The 16,016-nt window shown below is 49.1% G+C and overlaps 1 protein-coding gene across 1 annotated transcript in view; it reads left to right on the top strand.

The window, feature by feature from the left end:
* PLEKHA6 (pleckstrin homology domain containing, family A member 6) overlaps positions 1–2,640 on the top strand; it is a 178,810-nt gene extending 176,170 nt beyond the window's left edge. Inside the window, exons 22-23 of the mRNA XM_006887898.1 lie at positions 1,601–1,724; positions 2,370–2,640. Coding sequence (XP_006887960.1) covers positions 1,601–1,716 — 116 coding nt within the window. The 3' untranslated portion in view covers positions 1,717–1,724; positions 2,370–2,640. The remainder of the gene's footprint in view (positions 1–1,600; positions 1,725–2,369) is intronic.
* The last annotated feature ends 13,376 nt before the right edge of the window (positions 2,641–16,016 follow it).

The following is a 16,016-nucleotide window of genomic DNA, read 5'->3' as shown; positions in this document are numbered from 1 at the left end:
AGAGAGAGAGAGAGATATTTATATATAAATTTATATATCTTTATTTTGCTAGCTTGTTATAGGAATGTACTTAGGAACTATTGTAGATATAGGTCTATTTTTATCTACCCTAAAAGTTCCCAAGCCATTAACACTTTTCAAGTTCTCATAAACTACTTTTTACCAAAGATTTTTCTCTTTAGTTGAGGCTTATAGATGTCAGTAGATCTCTCAATTCCTCGCCTTCTGATTTTCCTGCCTGTAATCTCCTGTGGCTCAGACACCCAGAAAGCCAGCTCCTATTAGAATTGTGTCTCGTGAAGAGTAACTGGACCCCAAGGGCCTGTCCTATGAGGGACGTACAGGAACATTATGACATTCACATTGTAGCGTCTGTCCTGGCTCCCATGCGATATTCCTCGCGTCATTTCTGCTTTCGGGATTGTTTTAGAAGTTGAGGCTGCCAGGCTGCTAACCACCGGGCAGGGCTATTTATGGATACACCTCCGCATGTGCGTTGTGTAAACGTCTGTGGATGGATTTGGATGTAAAGTTACAAGTGTGCTGGGCCAGGTGGATGTGCTCAGCACACGCACATGTGAGCCATGTGCCGTAAGGGTAGGGACACAGGTGTTGCCAGATCCCGTGCACAAGCTCTGTGTTGTGTGCAGGCAGACACAGCCTTATGTCCACGCTAGCTGGGGCCCACGTGAGTGTACCCGTATGGGATGAGAAAAGCCATCGTGGCCCTTTCTCGTGTGCAGAGGTCTGGGGCGGGGGAGGAGGGAGAGCAAGAGCTGGACAGTGCAAAGGTGGGGTGAATGTCAAGGAAGAGGCTGCGATGCGGTGCTGGCTGAGGTCAGGCTCTTCTCTGAGCCTCGGGAGAAGACCCTCTCCCATCCTCCTGCCTCCCTGGGACACTGAGGGGGTCTGCAATTCCTTTTCTCGTTGTCCTGCTTTGCCTTTCTCAACACTGGATCGTAATGATAATAGAGTCAGACATCAACACGTTCAGACTTGCTGCGGCAGGGCTTGGATGGAAGTTTGCCTATAGTGGATAGGGGCTCTCGGCTTGAGCCCTCCACCATGTCTGAAGTTAACAGCTCTCTCTGAGCCCACCCGCAGCCCCCATCCCCATGGACAGTAATGTGGTAGTCATACCACGTCTGTCTATCTGTTCTTCAGGCAGGGGTCTGATGACTCGGATTAGGATGATTTTACAACACTGTTAATCATTCTCGTTAGTTATATCTCCAGGTACAAATGTGGCTACCTCCTCTTTTCTTTGTGGTAGCTGGGAGCTTGTGCGTCCCCCCATTTGATGGACGGGCAGGGAGCCCTTGGCCCAGAGAGAACCAGGCCTCGCCCACAGTCACGCTGGTTCTCAGCGGGGCCTGGTTCCGGCCGGTCTCCTCTGGGGTCTGTGCTGTCCACCATGGCGCCCTGGGAACGAGGACTGCTTTGCCTCAGCTTGAGCAAGTTTGCAAGCTCAGCTCTCTGCTCTGCTTGCCCCCCACCTTGCTCCCCCACCCCCTGAGGTGGGGTGTCGCTTGCTCTGAGTGCCTCCCCTGCCCCCCACCATGCTCACCCCGATTCACTCCCTGTTCATTTCTGTTTCCAGTGCAATGTGCCACCCCAAGCCCTCCCACCTCCCCTGCCTCCCCGACTCCACCAGCCAACCCCCTCTCGTCTGAATCCCCACGGGGCGCCGACAGCAGCCTTACCATGGGGGTCTGAGCTCTGACGTAAGCACTTTTCTACTGTATTTCCTCCACCCCAGGAGTGGGTCCCCTCCCCTCATTCCCATTGAGCCATCTACACCGTCATCTGGCATTGCTTCTCCCCTCATCCTCATGCACCCCAGTGTAGCGGCTCAGTCGCTAGCATCCACCCACCCCTCCATCCATCCGCTTGAGCCGCCAGCATCCCCTCTGCAGTGCTGGCTGGCGCTGGCTGGCAGGGCTGCTTCTTGGACATTGCGATGCCAAGGGGCCACGCTTCTTCAGAAGCTGACAGGGAACAGAGCTGAGACCTCACCTGTCCCTGACACCACTGCCCTGCACCTCCTCTTGGCCAGCAAGTTGTGATAAAAGGTAGCCTTACCCCAGGGGCTCTCAGAAACCCCCCGAAGCTGTTGCTCCACTCCTAAACGTTATTGAAAATGAAAATAACAGTGGACAGCTATCGCCAAAGGCTGTATCCTCTTCCCTTCCCCTCAGCACCTTCCCTATCAGGCCAGGAGGAAGGAATGCTGCCTTCTATTGAACTGTGCCCCCTTTTCAGATTGAGGGAGCAGGGTGGGCTTCTGCCAGGTGTTTAGGATTCTGGGAAGGATGACGGGAACCACCACTCCTGTAGCACCTTGTCACCCCCTTCTCTTTCTTCTTTAGTGCAAGCCCTGGCTGAGGCCAATGCTGTGAAGCTCCAAAGAGCTACGTTCTGAAGTCCTCCTCGGCCCCCTCAGGTCCTGCCTCCCCACCCCGGCCCCTTGCCCCTGTGCTGCCGTGGGAAGGCTGCGGGGGCCAGGCTGGGGGCAGGGGTTGCTGCTGAGAGGAGAGTGGATTCCTCGGTGCCCGCACACCCACCCATGCCTAGTCCTGAAGCCCTCACTGCTCGTACGGTGGACCTGGACCAAGGCCTGCAGTGGTGGGCGGCCCATCCAGGCTGGACACGGACTCCCAGTGCGGTCCTCGCTGGGCCCCGTGTCACAGGGAAGCCATAGCCTGGCTCTGGCTGTGACTGGAATGTTGTCATGCCCTGAGGAGGACAGGCCCTCGTGGGAAGCATGGCCCGGGCTGTCTTGGGACTCGAGGTGAAGAGGGCATGGACGCTGCCTCTGCTGGTCCCTCTTGACACCAAGGACGTCACCTGCTGCCACCCCCTCCCCGCCACCAGCTCCACTCTGCTCTCCCAGGGCTTTGACACGTCTCTGCTTACGGGTGCTCCTTTGGGGTCCAGTGGAGCCTGACCACCTTGCTTGAGCCAAAGATAAGATGAAGAGAGATGGGGAGAGGCCCTTCGGCTCTCAGAGGGACAGTGCTGGCCACGAAGAGAGAATGGCAGGTCTGTGCAGTGTCTGAGGACAGATAGAGAAGGGACAGCGAAGAGAGGGAGGGAGGGAAGCAGGATGCCTTGGCAAGTCGGGAGGAAAAAGAAGGAAGTGGGAAGTAAGGGGAGCCCGGGGTGGGCTCCTCAGGGCTGGGCCTCAGGTCAGCGCTATTTACTGTGCCAGACTATCACCTCTGGTGCACCTGTCATCACCCCAGGATCAGCCAGGCACAGGCTCCTGTTCCCAGGAGGAACCGCCTGGCCCAGCAGAGCACAGGTGGCCCTCAGCAGAAGTGCTCAGAGTTGGGGTGGAGCTTCGGGGTGAAAGGGAGTTGGGCAGTGGCAGCTGGGAGACGGCCCTTTCTAGGACTAGGCCTTATCCTTGGTTCTATGCTCCACCCTCTCCTTGGTTCTGTTTTATATGGTTGCGGTCAACCTTGGGGCTTTGCCCAGTTTTGTGACATTTTCTCACTCCTTTCCCTTGGAATGTGTTGTGGGCCAGCTGGGGACTGACTGGGGCCAAGGAACAAGGCGCTCAGGGAGTCCTGACTCCAAGACTCTACCTTCATGACAAGACCCCCCCCCAGGAGAGCCAGCTGCCTGCGGCTGTTCAGGAGGGCTGCCTTCTAGCCCAGCGCTCGCACAAGCCTCTTACTTGGGGAGGCTGAGGAGAGAGACAGAGAGACGAGAGCAAAGCCCACTCCTCACTGTGTCTACTCTGCCCACCTGGAGATGGACATAGCCGGAGAGGAGGGAGGAGAGTGAAGCAGAAGATGCCTTGGCCTTGAGGCCTTCCCTCTGCCAGAGTTGCTGCCTGGAAACATCCCCCTGACCTCTAGCATCCCGAAGACGGGTACCCTGCCTGCCACCACAATCTCCACGCCATGGCTGAGGCAGTTACTGGTTCATATGCAAGCAAAGATGACAGTTCATCCAACAAATATTTATCAAGCACCTTCCATGTCCCAGGCACTGTTGTAGGTGCTTAGGATACCCCATGCTTCCAAGGGGCTACCGACTGCGGATATGCCACCGGTCTCCACGCCTCGCAGGCTGTTTGAACGTGGGCCTTGGCTACATCTCCCATTGTTAGTGCAGCTCACGTACCCCAAGTCCATTCTTTCTTCCTGGAGACTTAATAGGTGTGATGGTACCCAAGGAACACTTCTGCTTATCCCCCCATCAGTCTCCCTCCATAAGAAACACGATTTTCAAAACCTTCCATGCCTCCCCCCTTTGTTTGTCTTGCCCTCTTTTTTTTTAAGTCATATTTTTAGAAATACATGTAAAATACCGAGAAATCATGTCTGCACTTCTACCCCTTCTCGCCTGTTATTTCATAAAGCTGGCTCTTTATGTTGCTTTACATGCCTTAATATATGTTTTATGGAGATTCTACATGATTATATATACATATGTAATATATCTGTCTATCTATCTGTTTGAAGTCTGATCTTTTCCTGGAGCTCGGGCCTGGGCCTGTTCTCGCTCCCACACTTGACACACCACCCCCAACCCTTTGAGGCCACAGCCCTTGCCTTTTGATCCAAAGAGGGGGAGAGGAAAGACTTAAGACGGATCTAGTTTACGCTTTTGTTAAAAGCAAACCTATTTTCCAAACGTGCAATGTCTGAGTGGAGTTGGCAAATGATGTGAGGAGTCGGGGTAGGAACCGTCACCCTCAAGCACTTCCCTTCTGTGATGTCTGAATGGCCGATCCCGAGCTCAAGGAGAGAATCTCTCCAGGTACGAGACATTCTCTTAAAGTTCTAGTCTAAGGATTATCTCATATGGATCCTCTTGAGGGAAATGTTTACTCCCGGGCCAAGTTGTGTGCCCACATATGTCCCCGTGCAGGCTCCCAGCCACCCCCACCCCGTGCCTACCATGTGCCCCTGGACCCTTCCTTCCATCACCACACTGATGGTAACACCACAGTGTGTAACCAACAGGAAATCATTGCTGTCCTTGGCGCAGACCCTTGGGAACTCTTGGGCTTCTCACACTCTCTTCATTTGATCCCTCTCTAGTAGACTGGGTCACGCGTGGAGAGTCTTTTGCCCTCTGTGACTTTTCTCTCTACAGGTGACTTTTGGGGGCGAATATAGCAATCTGGCATCCAGACAGCAAAAATCAGCCCCTGGGCTGAGGAGAGTCCCGCAGGCAATGTGATAGCTCAGCCTTGTGAACGAGACAGCCCCCCTGCCCCTGCCCCCACCCCTGGCCTTTTCCCTGGCAGGTGGAGCTGCTGGGACACTGAACTACACCAGCTCAGGCTTCCAGGCACCGCTACCACTGTCAGAGGGGCCGGGAGGTCATTGTTCATGATTGGCACCCAGGGCTTTGGCTTGGTGATCTGGCATGCAGCTCCTGGAAAGTGCTGAAGTCTGACCCTCAACTTTGACATTTCCATGGACACTCTGCTCCCTGTCTAGGGCATCTTGCTGTGAATGATGATACATTTGGCCCACATGGGGGTCCAGGGCTAAGTAACCCCCCTGGAAAGGGCCACCCCATTAGCACATCACCTTCCCATCAATAAGGAAGAGGCTACAATCACTGCTTTAAGGATGTCCCCAGGTTCTCAGCTGTGCACTACACTCTGTCCTTTGAGAGAGTATGCTCCTGGGGCAGCGCCGACTTCCGCAAAGCGGAATCCATCCTTTCCCCTGTAGGTCCCTCCACCTGGCAGCTCTTAAGACTAAGGAAAGCTATCAATATATATATATATCTCCTTATACCTATTTATGCACATATTGGGGCCAATCTGATTTGCTAGTGTTAGATGATAAAGCATACAAGGACATGTATGATCTAAGTGTCTTTAGCATAAAAGTGACCTTAGAAGAATGAAGGTTAGAGGAGCAGAGGGCATCTCTGCAGGGGACCACATCCCCCATAGTCTTTCTAGCCAACACCCCCACTGCCCTTGAGGAGGGGGGGCGTCCTGATATAAATGGGTGAGAGGTTGCGTCCTCCTCACAACAGCAGTCTTTTTAGCTAAGCACCCCAGTGAGCTCCGCATTTGTATCTTGCAAGTTTGTATAAACCCAATACAGGAAATAAAATGAATGGTTTGTACAAGTGGTCTGTGTCTCGTGCTCTGTGTCCATGTGGGCCTGTAATTAGACTTGGGGCAATTGATGGGCTTGGCCATGGAGGGGGGGGTGAGGGGCTGCGTCTCCCTCAACTTACAGCAGACCTGCTTTAGAACGTTGGGATAGAAATGCCACTTTGATCTGGCAATCCCACTATTAGAGATGCGTCCTAAAGGAAGAAAGGCTGGGACACAAACAGATCCACCCATGTTTATTGCAGGCACCTCTGGACTTGGCCCAAGTACCCCAGCTGCTTTGGGCTATTTATAACAACAAGCAGTTGTAAACAATCTAAGGGCCCTTCAGTGGACACATAGCTAAAGAAACTGTGGTACATTCATGCAATGGATTCATGCAATGGAGTATTATGCAGCACTACAAAATGAACAAGAATTAATGAAATGCTGCACAACGTGGACTGAATAAAAACGAACTATGGTAAATGATGTAAGTCAGTCACAAAAGGATGCTGTTGCCATGTGGTGGTAGTGGTGGTGGTATGTGCCATCGAGTCACCTGCGACTCATAGTGACCTGTGTACATTAGCTCTGAAACTTGCCCAAACCTGAACCAATCTCATCATTTCCGAGAGACTTAACATTGCTCCAGACACTGAGTTAATCTATCTCATTGTGGCCTTCACTTTCTGTGTTCTCCCTCCACCCTTCCAAGCATGAGGCCCTTCTCCAAGGACTGATTCCCTCCTGCCACGTGCCCAAAATATGTGAGATAGAGCTTCAAAATTCTTACCTCTAGGGAGCAGCCTGGTTTCACCATCTCCAGGATGAAACCATTTGTTCTCCTGGAAATCCACAGTCTGTTCAACACTCTCCTCCAGCATCACAACTCAAAGTCATCAATCCTGCTCTTTCTATCATCCTTAGTTGTTGTCCGGCTTTCAGATGCATAGCAAGTAATTGGAAGACCATGGCCTGGATCAGGCGAACCTTAGTCTCCAGAGTGACATCATGGCTCTTCAGTACTCTAGAGAGGTCCCTGCCAGCAGACTTTCCCAATGCAGTTTGTCTTTTGATTTCCTGACTCTTGTTGATATCACGAGTATTGATTGTGGAGCTGAGCAATATAATTGCTAACAATCTCAATCTCTTCACCATCTATCATGATGCTCCCAGTTGTAAAAAATACAAATAAAAAAAATTATGTATCTGATGGCCTAGTGAGTAGGAAGCTATACCTAGTCACTAAGTACCTAAGGCAGGTGGTTGGAATCCACCAACTGCTCTGAGGGAGTTATTATGTGCTGTCAAGTCAGGTCTGACTATAGCAACCGTGTGAACACATCTGCACCCTGTCCTATCCTTTCCCATCCTTCCCGTCACCAGCACACTCAAGCCTGTTGCTGCAGTCACTGAATTAATCTGTCTTGAGGATCTTCCTCTCTTACGTGGACCCTCCACTTTTCCAAACATGCTGTCCTCCTCCACCGACTGTCCTGTCCTAACAATATGCCCAAAGTGTGTGAGATGAATTTCCCGACCCTTGCTTCCAAGGGGTACCCTGCTTTCACTCTCTGCAAGTCAGACCTGGCTGTTCCCTTGGCAGCCCATGGGATACTCCACTCTTCTTCAACGCCATGACTCAAAGGTATTGATTCTTCTCTGGTTGCCCTTAATCGGTGTCCGTCTTTCAGAATTCAAGAGAGAAAGATAGGCAGTTTCCTGTGACCTCCAAAAACCTGCTGGAGGGTCAGCAATAAGTTGGTCCTGTAACTCAATAGCAACGAATGACATTTATACGGATTTTCTTTTTTTAAAAAGTATGCCTCCCTGGTATTTTCATCTCATTAAATTCCATTTTCATTAAATTGAAGAGGTTGGAAGGATGGAGTAAAGAAAAGTTGATTCAGGTTGTCGGCTCACCTCGTGTGGCTGGGCCCTGCTCTTTGCTAGCTGATGAGGATTTAGACTAGTCATTTAAATTCATGTGTCTCGTTTTTCCTTGAAGTGAAATGGAGATTTTTAAATTATTACTGTACAGAGCTACCAAGAAATCCAGATGAGAAAATGGATGAAGAACACTTTGAGAATGCTAATTCCTTTCCCAAGTGTCAGCAGAAAGGGGTGACATTACGTATGACTGCTGGTCGTCTTCTGAGACCATAAAAGAGGAAGAGAGTTTCCTAGGGAACCCCTTCTTCGCTGGTCCCATCTCCCCTGCAGGGAGTTATCACCTGATCCTAGCCATCCTTCTCCTGCCCCCTCCTGTGTCTAGCGCTATGGGCCAGTGGCATCATCCCGGAACCACTTTCCCATCCTTCCTCAAGGAGACTGGGCCACGTGCCTGCCAGTCAGTGAGGAGCAGCCCCCACCTGCAAGGCTAACACACCTCATACAGAGGGTCCCTTTCCAGGAGGGTGGGCTGTGCACAAGACCCTCTGAATGCAGCCCTATCACCCCAGCTGCCTTCAGCTCTCCCTTGTCCTGAGCTCACAGGCGGCTTCCAAGGTCGGAAGGGAAAGGTTCTGAGCTGCAATTTCAGATACCTGTGGGAGCAGCTTTGAGAAACAATTGGAGATGATCTCTGGAGTCTTTCATAAAACAGCACATTAAGACTATTCTAATAATAACAATGTTAATAGTAACCATGCTATTATAGCAATAGTAGTAACAATAGTACAATAATAACAATGACTTGGTAAAGTAGTTATTCCATTCCAGGTGCCCAACTCTATCTGTTTTACATGTTAGCTCACCACCCTTTGTGAGAACTCTATAAGATAGCTGTTGGCACAGGAGAGAGCAGTTTTCAGGGTACATGGGGTAGCCATGAGTCAAGTCTCTATGAGCCACAAGTGACTCGACAGCATATAACAACAACATGTTGTTGTTATGTGCCATCGATTCGTTTGCGACTCATAGCGACCCTATGTACAACAGCCCTAAACCCTGCTCTATCCTGTGCCAATCGCATTGCCTCTGACACACCCATCCCGATTACCCCAGTCACCGAATCAATCCATCTCATAGAGGGTCTTCCCCTCCTGCGCTGTCCCTCCACCCTCCCAAGCATGATGTCCCTCTCCAAGGACCCGTCCCTCCTGGCAACATGTCTAAAGTATGTCAGACGAAGCCCCAGAATCCTTGCCTCCAAGGAGCAGCCTGGTTTAATTCTCTCCAACAACAACATAGGTGCTATTATAATCTAAGAAACTGAGTCACAGTGTGGTGAAATGAAATACTTGAAGTTCAATGGGCTGAGATGATGCCCCAGTAATGTTGACTTTAGAGCCCCGACTCTCAACAGGCCTGTTTCTCAAGGAGATTAATTGGTGCAGATAAGGCTGGTTTGGGGAAGATTTGCTTGTCTCAAGAAACCCTAGTGGCACAATGACTAAACATTGGGCTGCTAACTGAAAGGCTGGCAGTTCAAATCCACGAGCCACTCCTTAGGTTAAAGATACCTAGACTACGTTTGTAAAGACGCATAGTCTTGAGAACTAGATGTTCTTGTTTTGTACCATTGGGTCGACTACAACTCATAACCACCTGTGAACAACGGTTCTGAACCCGGCCCTGTCCTGAGTCACACTATCATCTCCGACACACTGACCCCATTACCACAGTCACTGTGTGGATCCATCTCATCTGGGGTCTTCCTCTCCTGCACTGTTCCTCCACCCTTCCAAGCACGATGTCCTTCTCCAAGGACTGGTTCCTCCTTCAACATGCCCAAAGTAAGTTCTGCTCAGTTCTTTAGGGGCTCTGTGAGGAGGAATGTGACAACAGGTTTGTTTTGATCTTGGTTGTCTTGGTCCCTGGGTGACAGATACAGTTTGTGCTGGGGTGTGTGTGTGTGTGTGTGTGTGTGTGTGTGTGTGTGTGTGTTCTGCAAATGTGTGCTTTCTAGTTTTGAGATCCTATCTAAGATGTCGCAGGGGAGCAGTTCTGAACAGAGAGAAGCAGCAGAGCCTAGTCTGTCTGATGTCAGCCGTCTGTGGCAGCTGAGGCATCTTCTTGAAGCTGAGGCCTCTCCACTGCCGAGTGAGAGGGAAAGGCAGCTGAAGACAAGTGCTGGGAGGGCTGTTGTTGTTAAGTGCCATCAATTGGAGCACAACTCATAGCAACTCTATGAACAAAACACCTGAATTCTATAATTATTGTCATTTCTCTAAGTTCATAGAGTTTCCAGAGGCATGTTGTTTAGGAAGTGGATGCCACTCATGCTTCCAAGTCTATCTTAATCTGGGAGCTCCACCAAACACTGTCCACCATAGGTGACCATTATGGCATTTGACACACTAGTAGAACAGCATTCAGTATCATAGCAACCACAGTTATTGCAGTACAGCTAATTGACAGACAGGCGCTGTACCACTTAGAAGAATGTTCATTCTAAACACAATTAAAACTGACTTTTCAATAGCCAGGCTCATGTCCCAGGCCCTGATTGGCTCTAAACAAGAGGCTTCCAGCCAACAGCTCATTGTTAGCCATATCCAGCAAATCCAGTCAGTTCATACACTGTTGTGAATGGAATAAAAACAAACAGTCCACACCCAACCTTCAAAACAAGAAGAACCCACCTTTCAGGATCCAAAATCCAACGGCTTCACACATGAGCCTCCAAACTGAATATTCATTTGGGACACAGCTGACTTTTCAATACCCAGGCCCATGCCCCAGGCCCTGCTTGGCTCTAAACAAGAGGCTTCCAGCCAGCAGCTTGTTGTGAGGTCCAAGCTCAACCAGCAGCACTGCCGAAGGAAGGCCTGGTGATCTGCTTTTATGAAGATCACAGCCAAGAAAATAACTCAATATGGAATTCCACTCCATAATACTCACAGTTGCTGTGAGTCGGGAACCACCCTATTGCAGGTAAGTTTTTGTTTTTGTTCCCTCAATAATAAATAGACAACACTCAACTATATGACATTGAATGGCTCTGCACTGCCCAGGACAGACTCTCAAACTAAAGAATTGTTTCATATCAACATGATAGGAGCATGTTCCAGTATGTGAGATTTACTCCCAGAATATGTCAGTCAAACTTCATAATTACATGGAAAGGTTTTTATAAGCTCTTCATTTTTTTTTTCTTAAGAGGTTTTTTAATAACTTGATGTTGTTGTTGTTGTTGTTATGTGCCGTCGAGTCGTTTGCGACTCATAGCGACCCTATGCACAACAGCCCTAAACCCTGCTCTATCCTGCGCCAACCGCACTGCCTCTGACACACCCATCCCTATTACCCCAGTCACCGAATCAATCCATCTCATAGACGGTCTTCCCCTCCTGCGCTGTCCCTCCACCCCCCCAAGCATGATGTCCCTCTCCAAGGACCCGTCCCTCCTGGCAACATGTCCAAAGTATGTCAGACGAAGCCCCAGAATCCTTGCCTCCAAGGAGTAGCTTGGTTTAATCCTCTCCAAGATGAATCTGTTTGTTTTCCTGGTAGTCCATGGTACATTCAGTACTCTTCTCCAGCACCACAGCTCAAAGGCATCAACTCTCCTTCTGTCCTCCCTAGTCATTGTCCAACTCTCTGATGCATAACAAGCGATTGCAAAGACCATGGGCTGTATCAGGCGCACCTTAGTCTCCAGAGAGACACCGTTGCTCCTGAGTACTTTAGAGAAGTCCCTAACAGCAGACTTTCCCATCGCGATACGCTTTTTGATTTCCTGACTGCTGGTGCCAAGAGTGTTGACTGTGGAGCCGAGCAAAGTGAAGCTGTGAACAATCTCAATCAATCTCTTCGCCATCCATCCTGACGCTGCCAATGGTCCAGTGGTGAGAATCTTTGTCTTCTTGACATTGAGCCTCAGTCCATACTGAAGGCTGTAGTCCTTGACCCTCCGCAGCAAGTGCATGAGGTCCTCCTCAGTTTCAGCAAGCAGGGTTGTGTCATCTGCATAACGCAGATTGTTAATAGATCTTCCACCAATCCTGATGCCACATTTCTCCTCATAGAGCCCAGCCTCTTGGATAATCTGCTTGGATAATCTGCTCTGCATACATGTTGAAAAGGTATGGAGACAGGATGCATCCCTGGCATATACTTGATAGGTTAAAAAAAAACAACCACCCCAAAATACAAACCAAGCCATGGCTATCGAATAGATTCCAACCCATAGTGAACCTGTTCAACAAAATATGACTGCTCACCGGGTTTCCAAGCCTGTAAGTCTTCACAGAAACAGACTTCTTACTTGTTCTCCCACAGAACCCCTGGGGAGCGTGAACTGTCCATCTTTATGGTCAGAAGCTGAATGCTTTAACCACAGCGCTACATGATGGTGACTACAGAGTGGAAATTCATGGACAAGCAGTTATCTGGGGATGACGGGATAATTTACTGCGTGCGTTGTCTGCGTGGTGTACTGTAACGTGTCAGCCACTATGTATTTGTTTGAAAGCCGTTCCAAACAAACAGAGAATAACTACAAATGTTTCCCGGAGGCAGAAAGAACCAGACATACTGAAGCAGAGATCCCTGAAATGTGGGGGACCCTGAAAGGCTGGGATCTCCTTAGTAAAAGGTTTTGTACATGATTATTTATCATTACTCTTTTCCACGTGTAAGGGGTTTGAGCTAAGGATGAATGCCCGTGTGGTAATGACTGCGGGGAAATGTCCTGGCGAGTTGCCTGTCCTTTCTCTTTCTGACATCCTCCCTGGAGCTCACTGTGAACTCCTCTGAACTATTGATATCATACTTTAATATCTGTCCTTAAATTCCCATTATGACCAGAAATAAAAGATCTCCAGGGCTCTATAAAGTCTTGGAGATGAGATTTTTCTATCAGTATGAAACAAACAGATTTGTCCTGAAAAGGGTTAAACCAGGTGGCTCCTTGGAGGCAAGGATTCTGAGGCTCCGTCTAACATACTTTGGACATGTTGTGAGGAGAGACTGGTCCTTGGAGAGGGACATCATGCTTGGGAGGGTGGAGGGACGGCGCAGGAGGGGAAGGCCCTCTATGAGGTGGATTGATTCAGTGACTGGGATAATCGGGATGGGAGTGTCAGAGACAGTGCGATTGGCACAGGACAGAGCAGAGTTTAGGGCCGTTGTACATAGGGTCACAATGAGACGCAGGCGACTCAACAGCACATAACAACAACAACATGTGGTGGCATTTGCAGACACAGAGATTTTGGTGATATTCCATCAATTCCCAGTTCGGTGTCATAACACAGGGGACTGTGTGGCGAATACACACATAAACAAGGCCCTACTCGCTTCCCAGGGTGTCACGCGTCTTCCTGTCTCACGTTGCCGGCTCATGTTTGCCTTGTTGGTTTGTCTTCTATCCTGGTTATTCCCTCTTTATCTTAGTAAATGCACGCGCATCTGTTCTGTTATTATGTACCTAGCATTAATTTTTCAGCCTAGCGTTTACCCCCACTGTTCTTTAATTTAGTGTGTGCGTGCATGTGTGTGTTACATCCAACAGCTCTCATCTTCTGTTCCTCCTCAATTCAAGTGTATTTCTTATAATTAGGTAGATGCCATCTGCCTACCTCATTATGCATTCTAGTAATTCTTGCCCGAGTGTGTATATTTTGAGAGACAACATGTTTGGTCATAAATTACCCTCTGTCTCTCTCCTTCTTATCATGTTAACTTTTTTTAGGTTTTAAAAAAATGCTGTGTGCAGATTTGTCTTACTATCTATGAACTTAATTTCAGGATAGACTGCTACTAAGGAGCTCTGGTGGCCTGGTGGTAAGGAGCTGTGCTGTCAACCCAAAGGCATGCAGTTCAAGTCCACCAGCTGCTCTGGGGGAGAAAGATGGACAATCTCCTCCCATGAGATTAAATTGCCTCTGAAAACCCACCGAGGGTCAGCTATCGGTCAGTTCTGACTCGGTGGTACACAACACTATTCCTCCTCCTCATTGCGCATTAGTTGGAACTGGCCTCTCCAGCAGATTTTAAGAGGAGATAAATTGCCCATCTTTCTTCCGTGGAGCAGGTGGTGGATTTGAACTGCTTGCCTTAGGGCTGCCAGTGCAACTCTTCAGCCACTAGGCCACTAGAGCTCCCTCTTTTACTATGAAGAGGGCATTACAAAAAGGTCTATTGGGTCTAACAGCGCTGAGAACCACTGGTCTGCAATGGGAGTAATGTTGTTAAGTGTCGTTGAGCTGACTAGAACTCAGTGACCCTGTGAACAGTGGATCTGGACCCTGCTCACCCATGTGCCATCCTCATCTCTGATCATTGAGCCCACAGTCACTGTGTCAGTCTATCTCATTGAGTGTGCTCCCCTCCTTCACTGACCCTCCACCTTTCCAAGCATGATGCCCCTTTTCCCAAGAACCGGCCCCCTCCTAACAACATGTCCAAAGTATGTTTCACTATCCTTACCTCCAAGGAGCGTCCTGGCTACACCTTTTCCAAGACATACTCGTTTGTTCTTTGGTGGCCCATGCAATGTTCAGCACTCTTCTCCAACATCACAACTCAAAGGCGTTGATTTTTCTTGTCATCCTTACTCATTGTCCACTTTCAAATGCATAGTAAATAATGGAAAATTACAACAGGAGGAAGGGTGTTATAAATTACCTTAGCTGTTGCTGTGAAGCTAGCATCAACTCACTGTGACCCGAGGTGAGTCAGAGGAGAAAGGTGTTCACCAGGGTTTTTCAGTGGCTAATGTTTTGAGAAGTTTTCAACTAGCAATCATTGTGCTTTGGATAGCCACTATTGGTTATGATATTGCCACTGTACAAAACTGTGGCTAAAGTTTTGAAAAGGAGTTCTGATGGCTTTGTAGTAAGGAGTTGCACTGCCAACCAAAAGGAACGTGGTTTAAATCCACCAGCTGGTCTGAAGGAGAAAAATGGACAATCTTCTCCCTGTGTGATTCCCTGCCTCTGAAAACCCGTTGGCGAGTCAGCTATGGGTCAGTTCCAACTCGGTGGTACACACAATAACAGCAATAACAGTGTTTCAGAAGTAGGTTGCCAAGCAAGCCTATCGTTCAAGCCTCCTGTGGGCACCCTGGAACCTCCTGTCTCTAGGTTTGCAGTACTTAAGGGCGCTAGAAACTACCCTTTCTCATCAGGCCCACAGAGTGTGAACCAGCGTACACATGCTGTAGTCCGTAAGGAGCTGCATGCAGCTCGTATCCATCAGTGGCTCCTCTCCAGAAAGATGGCTCATCTCTTCTCTCTCTTGTGGTTTATAGTCTTGGAAAACCTGCCCGAGGGTCAGCAATGTGTCTGTTCCCATGCCACCTCAACAAAGGAGGTTTTCGATTTGTTTGTGCAGTTGGTGGTTGAACTAGAACCAAGCTCCCTGAGCTGCACAGCCGTACCCTGAAGTTAAATCCAGGATCTCATCACCCCCGGCTCACACACACAATCCGAAGCCAGACATCGCGGAGGAAAGGAGGTCAAAGCCCTTTGCATTTAATTCCCCTGTCACACTTCAGCTGGCTGCTTAAAGCAGCCTCTTGCGTTAGACTGACAGCAACAGGTTTACTCGGTTACTTATCGCCCCCTGGTGTCTAGTACAAGTACGAGGCAAGTAAACGACAAAATTAGTTTCTTTCCAAGAAGATGCATACATATCATGCAAATTCTATGCAAAGAAGTTTGGCACTTGCTTTGAAAGTGGGAAATAGAAATACTATTCGATCCAGGAATCCTATTACTAAGTATATATCTGAAATAAACAAAAGCTGTCACACGAACAGATAGATGCATACCCGTGTTCATTGCAGTATTATTTATAATAGCAAAGGGATGGGATCAACCTGAGTGTCCATGCGAAGACGAAGCAATAAAGAAGTGCACATGTTGTTGTTGTTGTTGTGTGCTGTTGAGTCGCTTGCGACTCATAGCGACCCTATGTACAACAGCCCTAAACTCTGCTCTGTCCTGTGCCAATCGCACCATCTCCGATACACCCATCCTGATTA

This window comes from Elephantulus edwardii, unplaced genomic scaffold, assembly GCF_000299155.1.
Source record: "Elephantulus edwardii isolate Elephantulus edwardi_28Jun2011 unplaced genomic scaffold, EleEdw1.0 scaffold00063, whole genome shotgun sequence".
NCBI classification, from domain to species: domain Eukaryota; kingdom Metazoa; phylum Chordata; class Mammalia; order Macroscelidea; family Macroscelididae; genus Elephantulus; species Elephantulus edwardii.
The sequence above is the reverse complement of the archived record's forward strand: the minus strand, read 5'-3'. Positions and strand labels throughout refer to the sequence as shown.